This window comes from Typopeltis vanoorti, chromosome 4 (genome assembly GCF_054136105.1).
Source record: "Typopeltis vanoorti isolate ZY-2024b chromosome 4, IOZ_Tvanoo_1.0, whole genome shotgun sequence".
NCBI classification, from domain to species: Eukaryota; Metazoa; Arthropoda; class Arachnida; order Uropygi; family Thelyphonidae; genus Typopeltis; species Typopeltis vanoorti.
In genome coordinates this window covers 79,385,944-79,401,285 of record NC_143552.1, presented here as the reverse complement: position 1 = coordinate 79,401,285, position 15,342 = coordinate 79,385,944, and the positions used below count along the sequence as shown (strand labels likewise).

The following is a 15,342-nucleotide window of genomic DNA, read 5'->3' as shown; positions in this document are numbered from 1 at the left end:
AAATAAAAAATATATAAAATTGATTTAAAAAAAATGGGGGAAAAATCATTAGGCCACTGATGGTACAAATGTACTATAGTTTACTAAATAACCTTTTGTGGGTGGAAACCAAATTAAAAAAAAAAAAAAAAAAGGAAATGACTCGCTGAGTTACTGATCATAAACATTCCTTAAATTTTAATTCTTAATTCATCAATAAAACTAGAGCAGTATAGCAAATACTTGTTTTCTTCAGTTTATCATATATATATAAATTTTATCACTGGCATGAAAATGAAAAATGTCCATGTACTGCACTATGTGAAATAATAATTACATCAGCTGCTCCAATTGTGTTAAAGATCCTGTCAGCTATGCCATTTATCTAATATATCTGTAAAGAGACTATATGTAAATAACAAAATGCCAATTTGTTATTTCTGTAGAGAGAGACTTTTATTACCAAGTGTTAAATATACAAAAGTTCAATCCAATTGGTGCAATGACTTTTAACTATTATTTTTAGAGTCCAAGAAATCCACAATAGGTTTATTTGTAAATCTATAGTACATTTGTTCCATGGGTGAGGGGGATTAAGGATTGTGTTTCTCTACTCCTGTGGCTTCTTCTCTTTTGAGAGGGTTGCAGCTGATTACTAGGGAGATAATGACACAAGGTGGTTTCCCATTGCCTTCCTTGCTGTAAGTATTTATGACTGTAGCCATGTGTGTTTACAGGACCTGTTTTGAGAGATGAAAAACCTGAGTTACCGGAAGAAAAAATCCTCCAACTCTGTATGAGACCAGTTAACTCACCTTTAGTTGAAAGAGACCAGATAAAGATTCCTCACGTCATAGACAGGAATTGAACCCAGGTCTTTCCAACCAAAGGACTTCGACTGAGCTACAAAGGCTCTTTAGTTTCTCTATTTTTATTGATTATAATTATATATATATATTTGTAATTTTATTTATTCATTACATAGTCTGGAAACTCTGTCCCCCCCTCCCCCCCTAGAGATTAATTATGGAACTTAAGGCCTCCAATAAGCAGGACAGTGGTCTCACAATGGGCAATCATTTCCCGCCTAAAGATAATCATACATATCCATGCCCACAGCAAGATTTGAACCTTCAGCCTGTTGGTTGGAGAGTGGATATGCTAACCAGGCTAGCAAAGATCCTTGATCTTGAGGAAGTGTGCAGAATTTGGTTTATATTTTACTTTTATGGTCACCTTTTACAAGAACCTTTCTCCCACCTCAGCTGAAACTTTGAGACCTCTCCCACTTGATTTAGTGAATGTACTTGAATTTGTCAAGTTAAATCTGTTTAAATCTTCTTTTCCACTAATTGTCTTCCTTATGTGTATCTTTTGCATGGGTGATATTTTTGCTACTTTGCCATATCTTGAAACTCAACTAATCAATTTCTTACAAGACTGTCTCATATGGAGGTGGTTGGGTTTTATCTCCCATTAAATCTGAGTTTTTTTTTTTATTCTACAAAACAGGCACTTCATCCAGGGAACATACCTAACATGCACGATATATATTGACCTCATCTCATCTCATCTTCTTTATACCCTCTTTTACCTTGCGGTGTCGAGGGTCCATTGATCATCGGATCTCACTCCGTTTACAGGATAAGGTGGTCAGCCCTATGCCCCGGTGTATCCTATGGCCTGTAGTGTTAAGTTCTTAAGGCCAGTTTGCCTGCTTTGCGGGATGAAAAACCCCAGAATAAACTGGGGAAAAAACCCTGCTGTCCATGCCCAAGACTGGCTAACTTGGCTATGGCTGAGGAAGATCCTTCAGCTCCTCACGTCACCGATGGGAATCGAACCTAGGACACTCCTTCCCCAGGCATATGGTTGCGAAGTGCATAGCCACTAGGCTAACTGCGCGGACTCCTATATTGCCGTCATAACTTCAATTATTTTGGCTGTAATTCCAAATAACCTTATCTGTGGATGAGTCTTCGTCCACAGATCAAATTCACTATGACAAAAGGAGAGTGCAGGTAAGATGTATTTTCTAGACATCTTACCTGTACCTCTTCCTGGGACTTTGTCCATTCCATTATATATCTGTTAAACTTACTTAATAAAGTCCACACCATACATAAGGTACTGATGAGGTGTGTTTTTCTTTCAAGTGACTTATGGACAAGATCTACACTCATGTAATAATTGTTTACATAAACTGTTCTGCCACAATCCAGCAGTGGGTCGCATAATTTCATAACAACAGTAGTTGGGACATTTTCAATGGCATTTGTCAAATTTTTCTCTTTCCCTCAATAAATTCTGAAGTCATAGGTGTAGCCACCTTCAACGCATAACTTGAATAGTTTGACTCTGAATTTATGTTGTTTGTTTTTTATGTATTGCAGGAATGTTATCCTGCCTCGAAAAGGGACCAATGTCTCGTCTATACAGACTCATTCTCTGGGTGTGAAATAGCGTTTGAAATTAGCTCTCAAAGATTCAATTAGTGGTGTGAGCTTATACAGTATGTTGGAAACATCTGCATTTTCATTATTCGAAAAATGCCAGTTTGATAGCAGCAGCAGCTCGAAATGATTTCATGACATAACATTGCTAATTTTATTTGAATACATTATTTTTTTTCGACCAATAGTCAGACAGGTGAGGCAAACAGAAAAGACCCATCCAAAGTTGCAATCCAATGAAAGTCTTCATTTCCTGTATGTTGGTATCTTTCCATTTGTTGATTCTCACACTGGGCAAACAACTTGCGTTTATTTTCTGAGAAGCATAACGATTAGTTTAGTTGATCATGAGTTCTAACAACTGATCATCTATAAAAATCGATGGGCAACTTTTCAAACATATTTTCAAAAAGTTCAACAAACATCCTCGAAAGGATGGTCTTTTTTTCGGACATCAACTCGTCCAAAAGTTTTTGCAATCTTTGCTGCTGTCTCTCGTAGTCACCCATATTACTAAAATAATAACGTTCTTAAAACATTCAATATTTTACATCAGAATTACCTAATGAAAAGAAGTACCACTTTTTTGTTTCACTATATCACTTAGCTAGTGATAAAACAAACAAAACAGTCACAACAACTCTGTAAACAAATATACTAAGAAATTCAAACTTCATAGATAGATTATATGTGAAACTTGCATGCCTCACATGGCCACGTGGTGTTTTATTGTTGACACAGTCTTACTTTGCTCAGCAGGCCATGCGAAATGTATGTGTGTTACACACGCTGAATAAACATTTCAACAAAAGCAAAAAATTGTTTTTACAGCGCAGTTAAGTGAAATAATCACTAGAATAAATATGACGATTCAGCACAGTGGCCTGTGAAGATGGAACAAAAATTAGTATCGTGGCAGTTAAAATGTTAAACACAAAGATAATCTTATTGAATGGAGGCGTGTTCAGATTAAGTCATGTGGGCGAAATATCAAAATGGGAAATTAGGCAATGAGACTATTTTTGCTTGTGGTCCTCCAGAAGGCTCGCCTAAGGAAGAAGCGGAGGAATTTTTTAAGTCATTATAGAAGGTAGCTGACATAAAAAGGGAAAGCTAGTTATACGTGTGGACAGGCTTATGTGTTCGTCATACATGTTGTAATAGATTTCACGGTATGATATGAACACAGATGGATAAGAAAATAACTATTTATTAACTTAAAAGCTAATATTTTGCTGGTATTATATCCAGCATCTTCAGAGCACACAACACAAAGTTTGTTACAAATGCAAGACAACCACAATCTGGTTTGACAGTGGGGCTAGTATAAGTAATTGCAGCGTGCAACACAAGACTAAAGTCCTAATATGGCACCATCTAGGTTAAAAAAAAAGCTAGTTAGTTCTAGGTGGAGATCTAATATCAGAACACACAACAGTATGTAGGAAAAATTTGGAGATGAGAGCAAAGTCAATTATAATGGTGAAGGGCTGCTGGATTTCTATTCAGGATATAGTTAGGCCATCACAAGCACCAAGTTCCACTAGAAAAATGTGCATAAAATCACTGGATACTGAATGAATGAGAATGGACTGGCAATTTAGGATTTAGATGACCAAATTGTATTCTTATTGGTTTAGCAAGAGTAAAATGATGGTACATCATGACAGAATTTCATGCCAGCTGGTATGTGGTCTGGTTAAACAAGGGCCCCCAGTGGTGCACTCAAGGGGCCCTGTTCCCCTCCCAAAAAAAGACAAAAGACACTACAAAATTTTCAAAAAATCTTTTCCTAATTAAAATTTATTTTTCTATTTATGTTGTGTCGTGCCTTCTATTTCTATACTACTTATGAATTAGCAGTCACATAAGGTGGGAATACCCTAGAGCAGGGGTCTTCAACCTTTCAGACAGTGTGGGCTGCATTAAAAATTTCAGTGAAGCTCCCGGGTCACTAAGCTATACCGCAGTATTTAGAATTGTAAGGTGCTTTCCAGATTCACAAGGAATGCTGTGCATTTGATACTTTACATAAAATCCTATAAAAATAAACAAACTCAGCTTTAAGAGCATAGGTAGGAGTTGGGTTCATGATAAGTAAATACAATCAGTACTTGAAAAAAGATAATTTAATGAAGAAAACATTCATTTTTTACAATGTAAATGGGCAATTTGGCAATGTTTTTCCTCGACCAGCTTGTCAATGTTGGAAGTCACTATGCTCAGAGTATTCTCAAGATGTTGGTCCGTAATCTGAGTTCTTGTCTTGGACTTCACATGCTTCATTCTGGAGAAGAACTGCTCACATAAGTATGTGCTTCCTAACAAAGCGCACATTTTCAAAGCATGCCGGCGAAGATTAGGGAATGCGTCCTCAGAAACGTAGTCTTTGTAAAATGTAAGCAAGTGCACAATGAATAATTTTTCTCGCAAAGAAGAGTTGTTTTGTAGTTCAAGCAGCTCCATTTGTACTGAGCCAGGCATTTTGGCAGCATTGACACTGAATAGCATTGAAAATAAATCTAAAGAAGACTGTTGGTTACGAAAATCACTAAAACTCTCTTCGAACTCATTTCGCAACAAGGCTAATTTTATAGCATATTCATCAAGAGACGAACAGTTGGACTCAGTGAGAAGCTGAAAATGAGTTAAGTCTTTTTTTTGCGAGTTGTGATCCGCTTCACACTCGCTCAAAAACTCTTGGAATTGACGATGATTCAATCTTCTTGCCCTAATAATGTTGACGATAGTCACAATAACTTTCATGACATTCTCAAATCCAATCATTTTCACGCATAAATTCTCTCTCTCTCTCTCTCTCGGTGGATTAAACAGTAGTAATGGACAAAATCTTTTCCTTCTAGTTCAAGATCTTTGTGTAGCAGTGCAACAAACCCTTCGTTCTTTTCCACCATAGCAGGGGTACCATCAATTACCACACCCTTGAGGTTGGTTAAGCTGAGGTCAAAATGCTGGAGTGTTTTCTTGGCGGCTTCAAGAATATCAGTGCCTTTCGTCATTCCCTTTATAGGTACAAGCGCTAGCAGTTCTTCTGTCACATTGAATTGTTGATCAATGCCACAAACAAAGATAGCCAGTTGTGTTGTATCCTTCACATCTGTGCTCTCATCTAAAGTACGTGAATATGATGTAAATTCAGACAACCAACCGTTTTTTTAAAGTTCCTTCAATGTCATTGGCAAGTTCTTTGACACGTCATGCTATGGTTACCCCAAACAAACTCGGTTTTTTAAATACTTATTATTTGGGCACAGAATATCCCCAGCAGCAATGAGACACTTTCACAAACTTGCTGTCCAAGAAGGGTTTTGATTTTTTAGCAATTTTTTCAGCTATTACATAACTTACTTTGATGCATGCTTCGCTCTCTTCCCTCTGCCTTTTAAATGTACCATGCTGGCATTTTAAATCAATTTGGAGATGGTTCACTTTGTCCACACGAAGCTGCCCTTGAAGGTGATCGAAATTGGACGCACATGCTTTGTCTCATAGTGTCGTTTTATATTGTATTCTTTTGATACTGACACTGACTCACGATAAATTAAACACACTGGCTTATTGTCGAGCAGCACAAAAATTTACAAATTTGTCCACTTTTTATTAAAAACTCCGACAAGAATCACTTGATTTATGCTTTTTTACTCGTAGACTCCATAGTGACGGAAGGTGAATCCAAAAAATGATCCAAAATGGCCATGTAACGGTTATTATCCACTGAATATGTCTCACACACTAATGAAAAAAGTCTGGCAATATAAAACCACAATAGGCTATGGCTGACACACAAACCTGCCGTGCTTATACATGAATATCACACTATTCACGACTGACTGTGGACGAGATGCTCTTGTATTTATATGAAAATAACAAAGTATCGAGAACCTTCGAGATGTATCTGGAAGGCACTAGACAGCGCACTCGAACGAACTACTCCTTCAGCCATCTACCTGCGACATTAGTACTAGTACTTAAGTACCGCTTGGTGCTGGTAGATGGCTGGAGAAGCATGTCTATTTAATATTTATTTTTATAAGATTTTATGTAAAGTATCAAATGCACAGCGTTCCTTGTGAATCTGGAAAGCATCTTGCAATTTTAAATACTGCAGCATAGCTTAGTGGCCCGCGGCCTTCATTGAAATTATTATTTTTTTAATTGCGTTTTAATGTGAAGTAGTTATTTTTTCAAAATGCCCGGCAGGCTACTGCAAAGAGCTCTGCGGGGGGCCCACAGGTGGCCTGCAGGCCATGAGTTGAAGACCTCTACCTAGAGCTCTCAGGAATCATGGCAGCTGTGAATGCAAGGTGAATGAAATAGCGCGCGGACAGACCGAGCGCTACTTTGTTTGCCTTAGTCGAGCCAGAGGAGAACACTGGTATCATGTATTGGTGATCACTGCAGATGCTCAGTCATAGGTCGTATGCAATGCATAGTGTGTATTCTCAAATCTTCGACTCAAGCCCCCCATCCCCAGATGAAATCCTCAGGGTGCCACTGCAAGCCCCCCCCTCCCCCATTGTCTTCGTCAGGGAACAGGTGCAAACAGCGAAAAGCCCTCTACTGGAACAAATCCTGAAACACACCCCCAACTCGACATCACCAGAGTTCAAGACTGGTACCATCGACATAAGAAGAAGCCTGAATGGCAAAGAAATGGAGCTAAGAGGAATTGGATAAGTACTAGATCAACATAATAGGGGTGACTGAAACAAAAAAAGGCAAAATCTGGTGAGATTTTTCTGAGCAGTAGATACAAAATGTTATATTCAGGCAATGACAATTAAGGAAAAGCAGGAGTAGCTATAGTATTCAACACAAAATGCGAGGCTAATCTTCTTGAATGGTAGGCAGTCTCAAGTAGAGTAATGTGGACAAATATGAGAATGGGGAACTGGACAATGAGACTGATTTGTGCCTATGGTCCCACAGCAGGTTCTACTAAGGTAGAAGTGGAGGAATTTTTGAGGCTTTAGAGAAAGCAACTGACACAATGAAAAAGAAAAAGTTGGTCCTTGTTGGGGATCTACATCCTCTGTCCAAAATGAAACCGAACTTTTCGAAAATAGAAGAACTAGTGGCACCACCTGTTGTATCTTTTTGTTGTTGAAAGCGGCAACTTTCATTAGTGTTGTGGCAACTGTTTATGACATTTGTTTCATTAGAAGCAGTTATAGTGCCAAGAGTGACAGTGTGTTTTGACGAACGGTCGGTCATCACGATATTCTTGCCATATGCAACAATTTCTTGCTATCAATCACTTCAAAACTTTGAGATAAAACTCACCATTGACTTTGGCCAGGCGGAATGAATTTTTTGTGGATAATGCCCTTGGGATCGTAGAAACAAATCAGCATTGTCTTTACTTTTGACTTCTCCAAGCGACTTTTTTTTCGGATCACCCTCTTCTGGTGGTCTTCACTCAGCACTCTGGTGCTTTGTTTCGGGCTGATACTCAAAACACCATGTTTCGTCACCAGTAACGATCGTTTCAAGAAAGTTTGAGTCCTTACGAGCAGTTTTAATGAGATCCTTGCAGTGTTCAATTCGATACATTTTTTGGTCGTCGGTCAACTTGTGAGGAACACGCAAATTCAATTTACGAAGGCCCAAACTCTCACTTGAAACGATGTGCACAGTTTGATTTTGGAATTCCCAATTCATCTTCAATCAATCTCATGGACTATTTCGGGTTTTCTTTGATGAAATCATACACTTTTTGGATGTTAACTTCGCTCAGTCCAGTTTTTGGATGGCCCAGCTTTTCGTTGTCTTCGAGCGTCTGAAGACCACTTTGAAATCACTTAAACCCCTCGTAAACTTCAGTACGGGATAAGCATTCATCACCGTATGCTTTTGAAGCATTTGATGCATTTCGGTAAAACTTTTACAAAGTTTAACACAAAAGTCAATTGCAGCTCTCTTTTTGAAACTAATTTTCCGACCGTTCATCAAAACACACTGTCACTCTTGGCACTATAACTCGGCTTCTAATGAAACAAATGTCATAAACAGTTGACACAACACTAATGAAGGTTGCCACTTTTGACAACAAAAAAGATACAACAGGTGGCACCACTATTTTTTGAACAGAGGGTGTACATAGGAGAGTAGGAAATGATTGTCAGACATACAAAAATATTTTGGTTAAGTTTGGAGAAAAGAGCAAAGCTAATAATAAAGGCAAATGGGCAAATAAATACCTGTTGGATTTCTGCTCAGGACATGGACTGGTTTGGTTATTACTAACACAATGTTCCAACATAAAAATATGCACAAATTTACATGGAGGGAAGAAGCAAACATTAAGAAAAGTTTCATTGACTATGTTATTGTTGATAGTAATGTTTTCTCCCTGGTACAGAACACCAGATTGTACAGAGGATTTGAAATTGGTAGTGATCACTATTTAGTCTTGAGTAGGATAAAGTTGAATAACATGTAAGAAAGTTTTAAAGCGAATAAAAGTTGAGCAACTCTCAGATGTGAACTGTAGACTAAAATACACAAAGATTATTGAAGAAAAAATGAAAGAGTTTGAGAACAGGAATCAAACCTTGGGGATTCAGTGGCAAGCCCTGAAGAAAACACTGATTGATTCAGCCAGAGAGGCATGTGGTGAGGTGTGCAAGGATAGAAAAATCAGAACTCCATGATGGACATAGGAAGATAAAGAGGTAGGTAGTGAAGGAAAAGAAGAAAGCATATCAAAAGTTCATGGCAAATAAGTCAGCTGGTGCTCTTAGAGAATACAGAGACAAATGTAAGAAAGCTAAACACTGTGTAAAACTAGCCAAACAAATGTCATGGGAGGGCTTTGGTAAGAACATAGAAAATAAGTATCAAGAAAGTGACAAGATATTCTGGAGGTTGTTGAAGAAGCTCAGAAATAGAGGAATGAGTGCTTTAAAAGGAGCTAGAGACGATAAAGGTGACATGAAACTGGAGAAAAAGATATTTGAAGTATGCAGTAATTACTTCAAAAAATTGCTAAATGAAACAAGCCGTGATGACATGACAGTGGTAACAAAAAACTCAACAGACATGCAATCAGGAATACATATCCATACTTGAAGTAGAAAAAGCCATCAAAAGTCTGAAGTGTAACAAGGAAGCAGGAGTAAATGATATTTGACCAGAAATGCTCAAGTATGGAGGTATAAAAGTCTTGCAGTGGCTGCACTGCATAGTTCAGAAGTCTTGGACAGAAGGACAAATTCCAGATGATTGGAATAGAGCTCGCATAGTACCTATATACAAAAAGAGAAATACAGCCCCCTCCCCCTTATCCATGGAGAATACGTTCCAAGACCCCCCCCCCCCTATGGATGTACTGAATGCTATATATACTATGTTTTTCCTGTACATACATACATACATACCTATGATAAAGTTTAATTTATAAATTAGGCACAGTAAGAGATTATCAAAAAGAATTAATAATAAAATGGAACAATTATAACAGCATTCTGTAATAAAAGTTATCTGAATATGAATGGAATCTTAGCAACCTCAGCATACGTTTATTATTATTATTTTATGAAGTTGAGAACTTTCACCTTTTCACTTAAAAGCAAACACTTTACGGCTTCTCTTTGGCACATCCAAATTGGCAGCATCACTACTCTTGCACTTTGGAGCCATTATTAAGTAATGGTTGCTTGAATACAAGCACTGTGAAACTGCAACAGCTTACGGCTTCATTTCGTTGATGTAAAATTACATCGGCAAAGTGGTTGTTAAATCCAGCATTATTTCAAAACTGAATGTTTGTAAAAACTATGAAAATTTCATAAACTTTCATAGTTTCTACAAACTATGAAAAACCTGAGAGCTAACAAGAATACAATCCTTGTCATCCTCAAGTTACTTAGATATTTAAATCAAATAGTGCAAGCCAAGGCAACTCTGGGATGCTAAGGATTGTATTCTTGTAAGCCCTAGGTCATCTTACGAAACTTTCATAGTTTCTACAAACATTCGGCCTTGAAATAATGTTAAATCTAATATCCAATTTTGTGGATGTAATTATAAATTGTTTATTTCTAGAATTTTCCATTTAATATTTTCGGACTGGGGGTTGACTACAGATAGCAAACCCATGGATGGGTGGGGGGCATGGTAAAACTGAATGTGAGAATTACAGAGGTAAGAAATTACACCTCATTAGGGAAATACAGAGGTATTTCCCTACTAAGGTGTGTTCCTGGTAAGATTTATGCAAGTATAAGGGGGGACCAGAAAGTAATCAATTATTTTTAATAGGTCATTTTTAGCCGATTGTTTTTTCTTAAATAACACATAAATTATTAAATTTGATTTTTATTTAAATATTAGCATTACTTTTCTATTTAACAAATCTGTTTTTTTTTTTTAATTTTAGATTATTTTTTTAATATGGCGGACTTTAAAGTTGAAGAGCACCATTTACGTCATTGTATGCTGTTTTTGTTTCACCAAGGAAAGAATGCTACCGAGGCTACCAAAATCATTTGCTCAACTTATGGAGACATATTGAAGGTTAACAAATGTCAGCGATGGTTTAGGAGATTTGCAGAAAAAAATTTTGATCTCTCTGATCGTCCTCGATCTGGAAGACCTCTTACTCTAGATGACGATGCTCGTAAGACTCTTGTTGAATCAGATCCAAAACAAACCATACAAGAATTAGCAGAGAAACTTAATTCATCATGGTCAACTGTCCAAGAGCACTTACATAAGAGTGGCAAGGTTCTTAAACAGGGTTCATGCGGTACCCATTCACCCTGTTTAAGAACCTTAAACAGGGTGAATGGGTACCGCACAGAAAACAAAGCACAGAGATGGGCGATTTGCAATTCATTCTTGACCAGACAACAAAATGACCCCCTTTTTTTGGAACGAGTTGTAACTGGTGACGAAAGATGGGTGCTGTATAAGAATAATAAACGCAAAAAACAGTGGCTTTCTCCAAATCAAGATGAAGTTCATCTTTCTCCTAAAGATGAACTTCATCCACAAAAGGTTCTGTTGTGCTTTGGTGGGATATTCGTGGAATTATTCATTACGAACTCATGGAACAAGCTAAAACTATCACAGTAGCCATCTACTGTGAACAATTAGAGCGACTACATCAAGCATTGTTAGTCAAACGTCCTGTGCTTGTCAATCGAAAAGGGGTAATTTTGCAAGCTGGAGACCACAAGATAATGCAAAACCACATTCTGCAAGAATGACTCAAGAAAAAATTAAGCAGTTAGGATGGGAAAACTTCTACCACATCCTCCATATTTGCCGGATATTGCCCCTAGTGACTATCACTTATTCAGGTCCTTAGAACCCAGCATAAGAAATAAAACTTTCCGTTTGCAAGATGATGTCCAAAGGAGTTTGATATCATTTTTATATCATTTTTTTGCCTCCAAAGAAAAAACGTTTTTCAAAAAAGGAATTCTAAACTTAGTAGATCGTTGGAATAAGGTTATAATTAACGATGGCGATTATAGAATTGAATAATGTTCATTTGTTCTTTAATAAAATTTATGTTAAAAATGTAGTTCAAAAAATTGATTACTTTCCAGTTCCCCTTATATACTTGAGAAACAGTTGAGAATTGTGTAAGGGAAGCTTGGTGAAGAACAAGCTGGATTCAGGCCAAATAGCAACTGTCAGGATCAGATTTTCACTTTGGGACAAATAGTTGAGAAATTGTAGGAATATAACAAAGATCTGTATTTAAGTTTTGTAGATCTGGAAAAGGCATATGACAACGTGCCAAGAGAGAAGCTATTCGAAATGCTACAGTTATATGGTGTCCAATGGGACATTATATCAAGCAATACTTAGTCTTTATTTGAGTTGTAAGTCAGCAGTTGAAATTGAAGAAAGTACAGAAGATGGTGTGATGTTAAATCTGGTGTCAGACAAGTATGTTATCCTCTCTGTTATTCATTATCTATATGGATCACATTATGAAGACGAGCAGTATTAAACCTGATATCAAAATTGGAGATGTTAATCTCAGCTCTTTACTTTATGCAGATGATGTTATACTTTTAAATAAATTCAGTACAAGTCTGCAAGATTCCCTGACTAAATTGAATAACTGTTGTAATAGATTTGGTATGAAAATCAGCAATAACAAGACAAAAACAATGAAAATAGGTAGAAGCATTGAAAATATCAACTGCGTCATGAATGGAGAACCTATAGAACAAGTAAAACATTTTAGCTACTTAGGCACAATTTTTAGTGAAGATGGCAAAATAGATATGGATATAGACAAAAGAACAAGCACAGTTGGTTTAAGTGAGGATCCAGTTGATTAAGTTTATATGGAATAAGAAATTAGTCATTACATTACATTAAATTATCAATGTACAAGACACTCTTCAAACCACTTGTAAGCTATGCACCTGAGTTAGGAATAAAATTGATCAAAGGCTGGAGACTATAAATATGCGAGTTCTGAGAAAAATTAGGTAAGTGAACAGATGGCATCAGTGACATAATTAAAAATGAAGGAAGGAACCTGACATTGTTAGCCTTTAGGAATATGAGAAGAGCCGTAGTTACTTAAACAGAATAGAGAGAAAATATTTGTTATCAGGATGACAGGAAAAAGACCAAAATCTAAGTGGATTGACACTGTTAGGAGAGTCCTAAAAGACTCAAACAATTTGAGGAAAATTATAGAGAGAAATTTCATAATAAGGTAAAGTTTCATATGATTTTGCTATCATGGTATCCTGCATACCCTTTTTTTCATGTGACATGGAAACATGTCAAGGTCTCCACAAATATGACTACTGAAAGGCAATAACACACTGTTTCTCTGCATGTGTTTTATATCTGGGGATGATATGGGAAATGTACATTATTCTAATATAATCTGGTTATAACACACTGAATTAAGTATGTGGTTTTTGTGGGATGACAATTCCCAGTTAGAGTATTGTATATATGGCAAACAAGGTGTTTCATATGGCTTTATTGAAAGATGCAGATGTTGCTATTTGCATAGATGCAGATAACAACATCTGCATCTATGCAAATGTTGTTATTCCTGGAATATCCCATTTACTGTTTTCTTTTGGTTAGTGGGCAAGAAGCTTATCTCCCACAGTATGCTCCCAAAAATATGCTGAATCAGAATATGACTCTGAGTAGAAAAAATGTCATTTCAAAGTTTACAGACTTGTTAATTCTATCAGAATACTGTAAAGCAGCCAGATCCCAGTCAGTACTTTCTTTTTTGAACATTTTATTTTTCTTCAAGTAATGTTGTTACTCTGTGTTTGCTATTGCCTGTACTTCACTATATGTTTCTCTTAACAGCTCACAAGTTTAGCGATGATCATGCTGGATTCTTATTATCGCACTATCGAAGGCTTTGAAGTTCTTGTTGAGAAAGAATGGATAAGTTTTGGTCATAAATTTGCTCAGGTAAAAAATCATATCATGTTGACATTTTTGCATCTCAAAATGTAATCGTAGAAAACAGTGATTTTGAATATCATAAATTTGGTATAATTGAATAGTTAAATGTCATTCATATAGTATATTTTTACAAGTTACATTTGGTTGGACTTGACAAACTCATGTCTCTCTCTAAGTGGACAGATTGTCCACTTAGAGAGATAATAAATACACCCCAACCAAACATCACCAGAGTTCAAGATTGGTACCATCAACATTAGAAGCCTGAATGGCAAAGAAATGGAGCTAGCTGAGGAATTAGATGAGTACCAGATCGACGTAATATGGGGTGAATGAAAAAAAAAAAAAGACAAAAACTGTTGAGATCTTTCTGAGCAATAAATACAAAATGTTATATTCAGGCAATGACAATCAAGGAAAAGGAGGAGTAGCCATAGTATTCAACATTAAATATGAGGATAATCTTCTTGAATGGCAGGCAGTTCTCAAGTAGAGTGATGTAGCAGATATCAGAATGGGGAACTGGACAATGAGACACTTATTTGGGCATATGGTCTCACTGAAGGTTCTACTAAGGTAGAAGTGGAGGAATTTTTTGAGGCTTTAGAGAAAGCAACTGACACAATGAAAAAGAAAAAGTTGGTCCTTGTTGGAGATCTAAATAGCAGAGAAGGAAATGATTGTCAGATATACAAAAATGTTTTGGGAAAATTTGGAGAAAAGAGCAAAGCTAATAATAATGGCAAATACCAGTTGGATTTCTGCTCAGGACATGGACTGTTATTACTAACACAATGTTCCAACATAAAAATGTGCACAAGTTCGCATGGAGAGTAGTAAGGAATAAGAAAAGTTTCATTGACTATGCTATTATATATAATATATATATATATTATAGTGATATTGTCTCCCTGGTGGACGACACCAGAGTGTACAGAGGATTTGAAATTGGAAGTGATCACTATTTAGTCTTGCGCAGGATAAAATCAGATTTCATGTTGAAAAGAAGAACATACGAGGGTGGTCTGAAAAGTTATTGGCCTCGACCATAGATGGCAACACTATCAGCACGTTTTTTTTCTTCAAAGTTGGTACATCTGTCATAAGCATCTATTTGAAATTGCAAGTCATTCTATCAAGTGGTTTGTTTTATACAGCTATCTGAAGCAAAAGTATTGTGTTGTATCCCTTGAAATGGATAAAATTGAGTATCATGCATTTATAAAATTCTTTGTAAAAGAAAGTTTAATGCCAAAAGAAATTCATTCGAAGTTCATAAACATTTATTGTTATTATTATTATTATTCATGACACCTCCAAGGAGTCCGAAGACTCATCGTGGGAGGACACCTACAACTGTCTCAACCACTACACTGAACCTCTACTACGAATCATCTCCATCAACGCCAACTACCGCCCACCACCACCACAACTAGTATTTTTTGTCTGTAAATTGCGTGTGTTCTGAAGGGCC

At 36.7% G+C, this 15,342-nt stretch overlaps 1 protein-coding gene across 2 annotated transcripts in view; it reads left to right on the top strand.

Annotated features, from left to right (window-relative positions):
• Positions 1-15,342, top strand: part of mtm (phosphatidylinositol-3-phosphate phosphatase) — a 160,016-nt gene that overhangs the window by 90,756 nt on the left and 53,918 nt on the right. For both annotated transcript variants that reach the window (XM_090391293.1, XM_090391294.1), the window contains one exon: positions 13,767-13,874. In XM_090391293.1, coding sequence (XP_090247419.1) covers positions 13,767-13,874 — 108 coding nt within the window. The remainder of the gene's footprint in view (positions 1-13,766; positions 13,875-15,342) is intronic.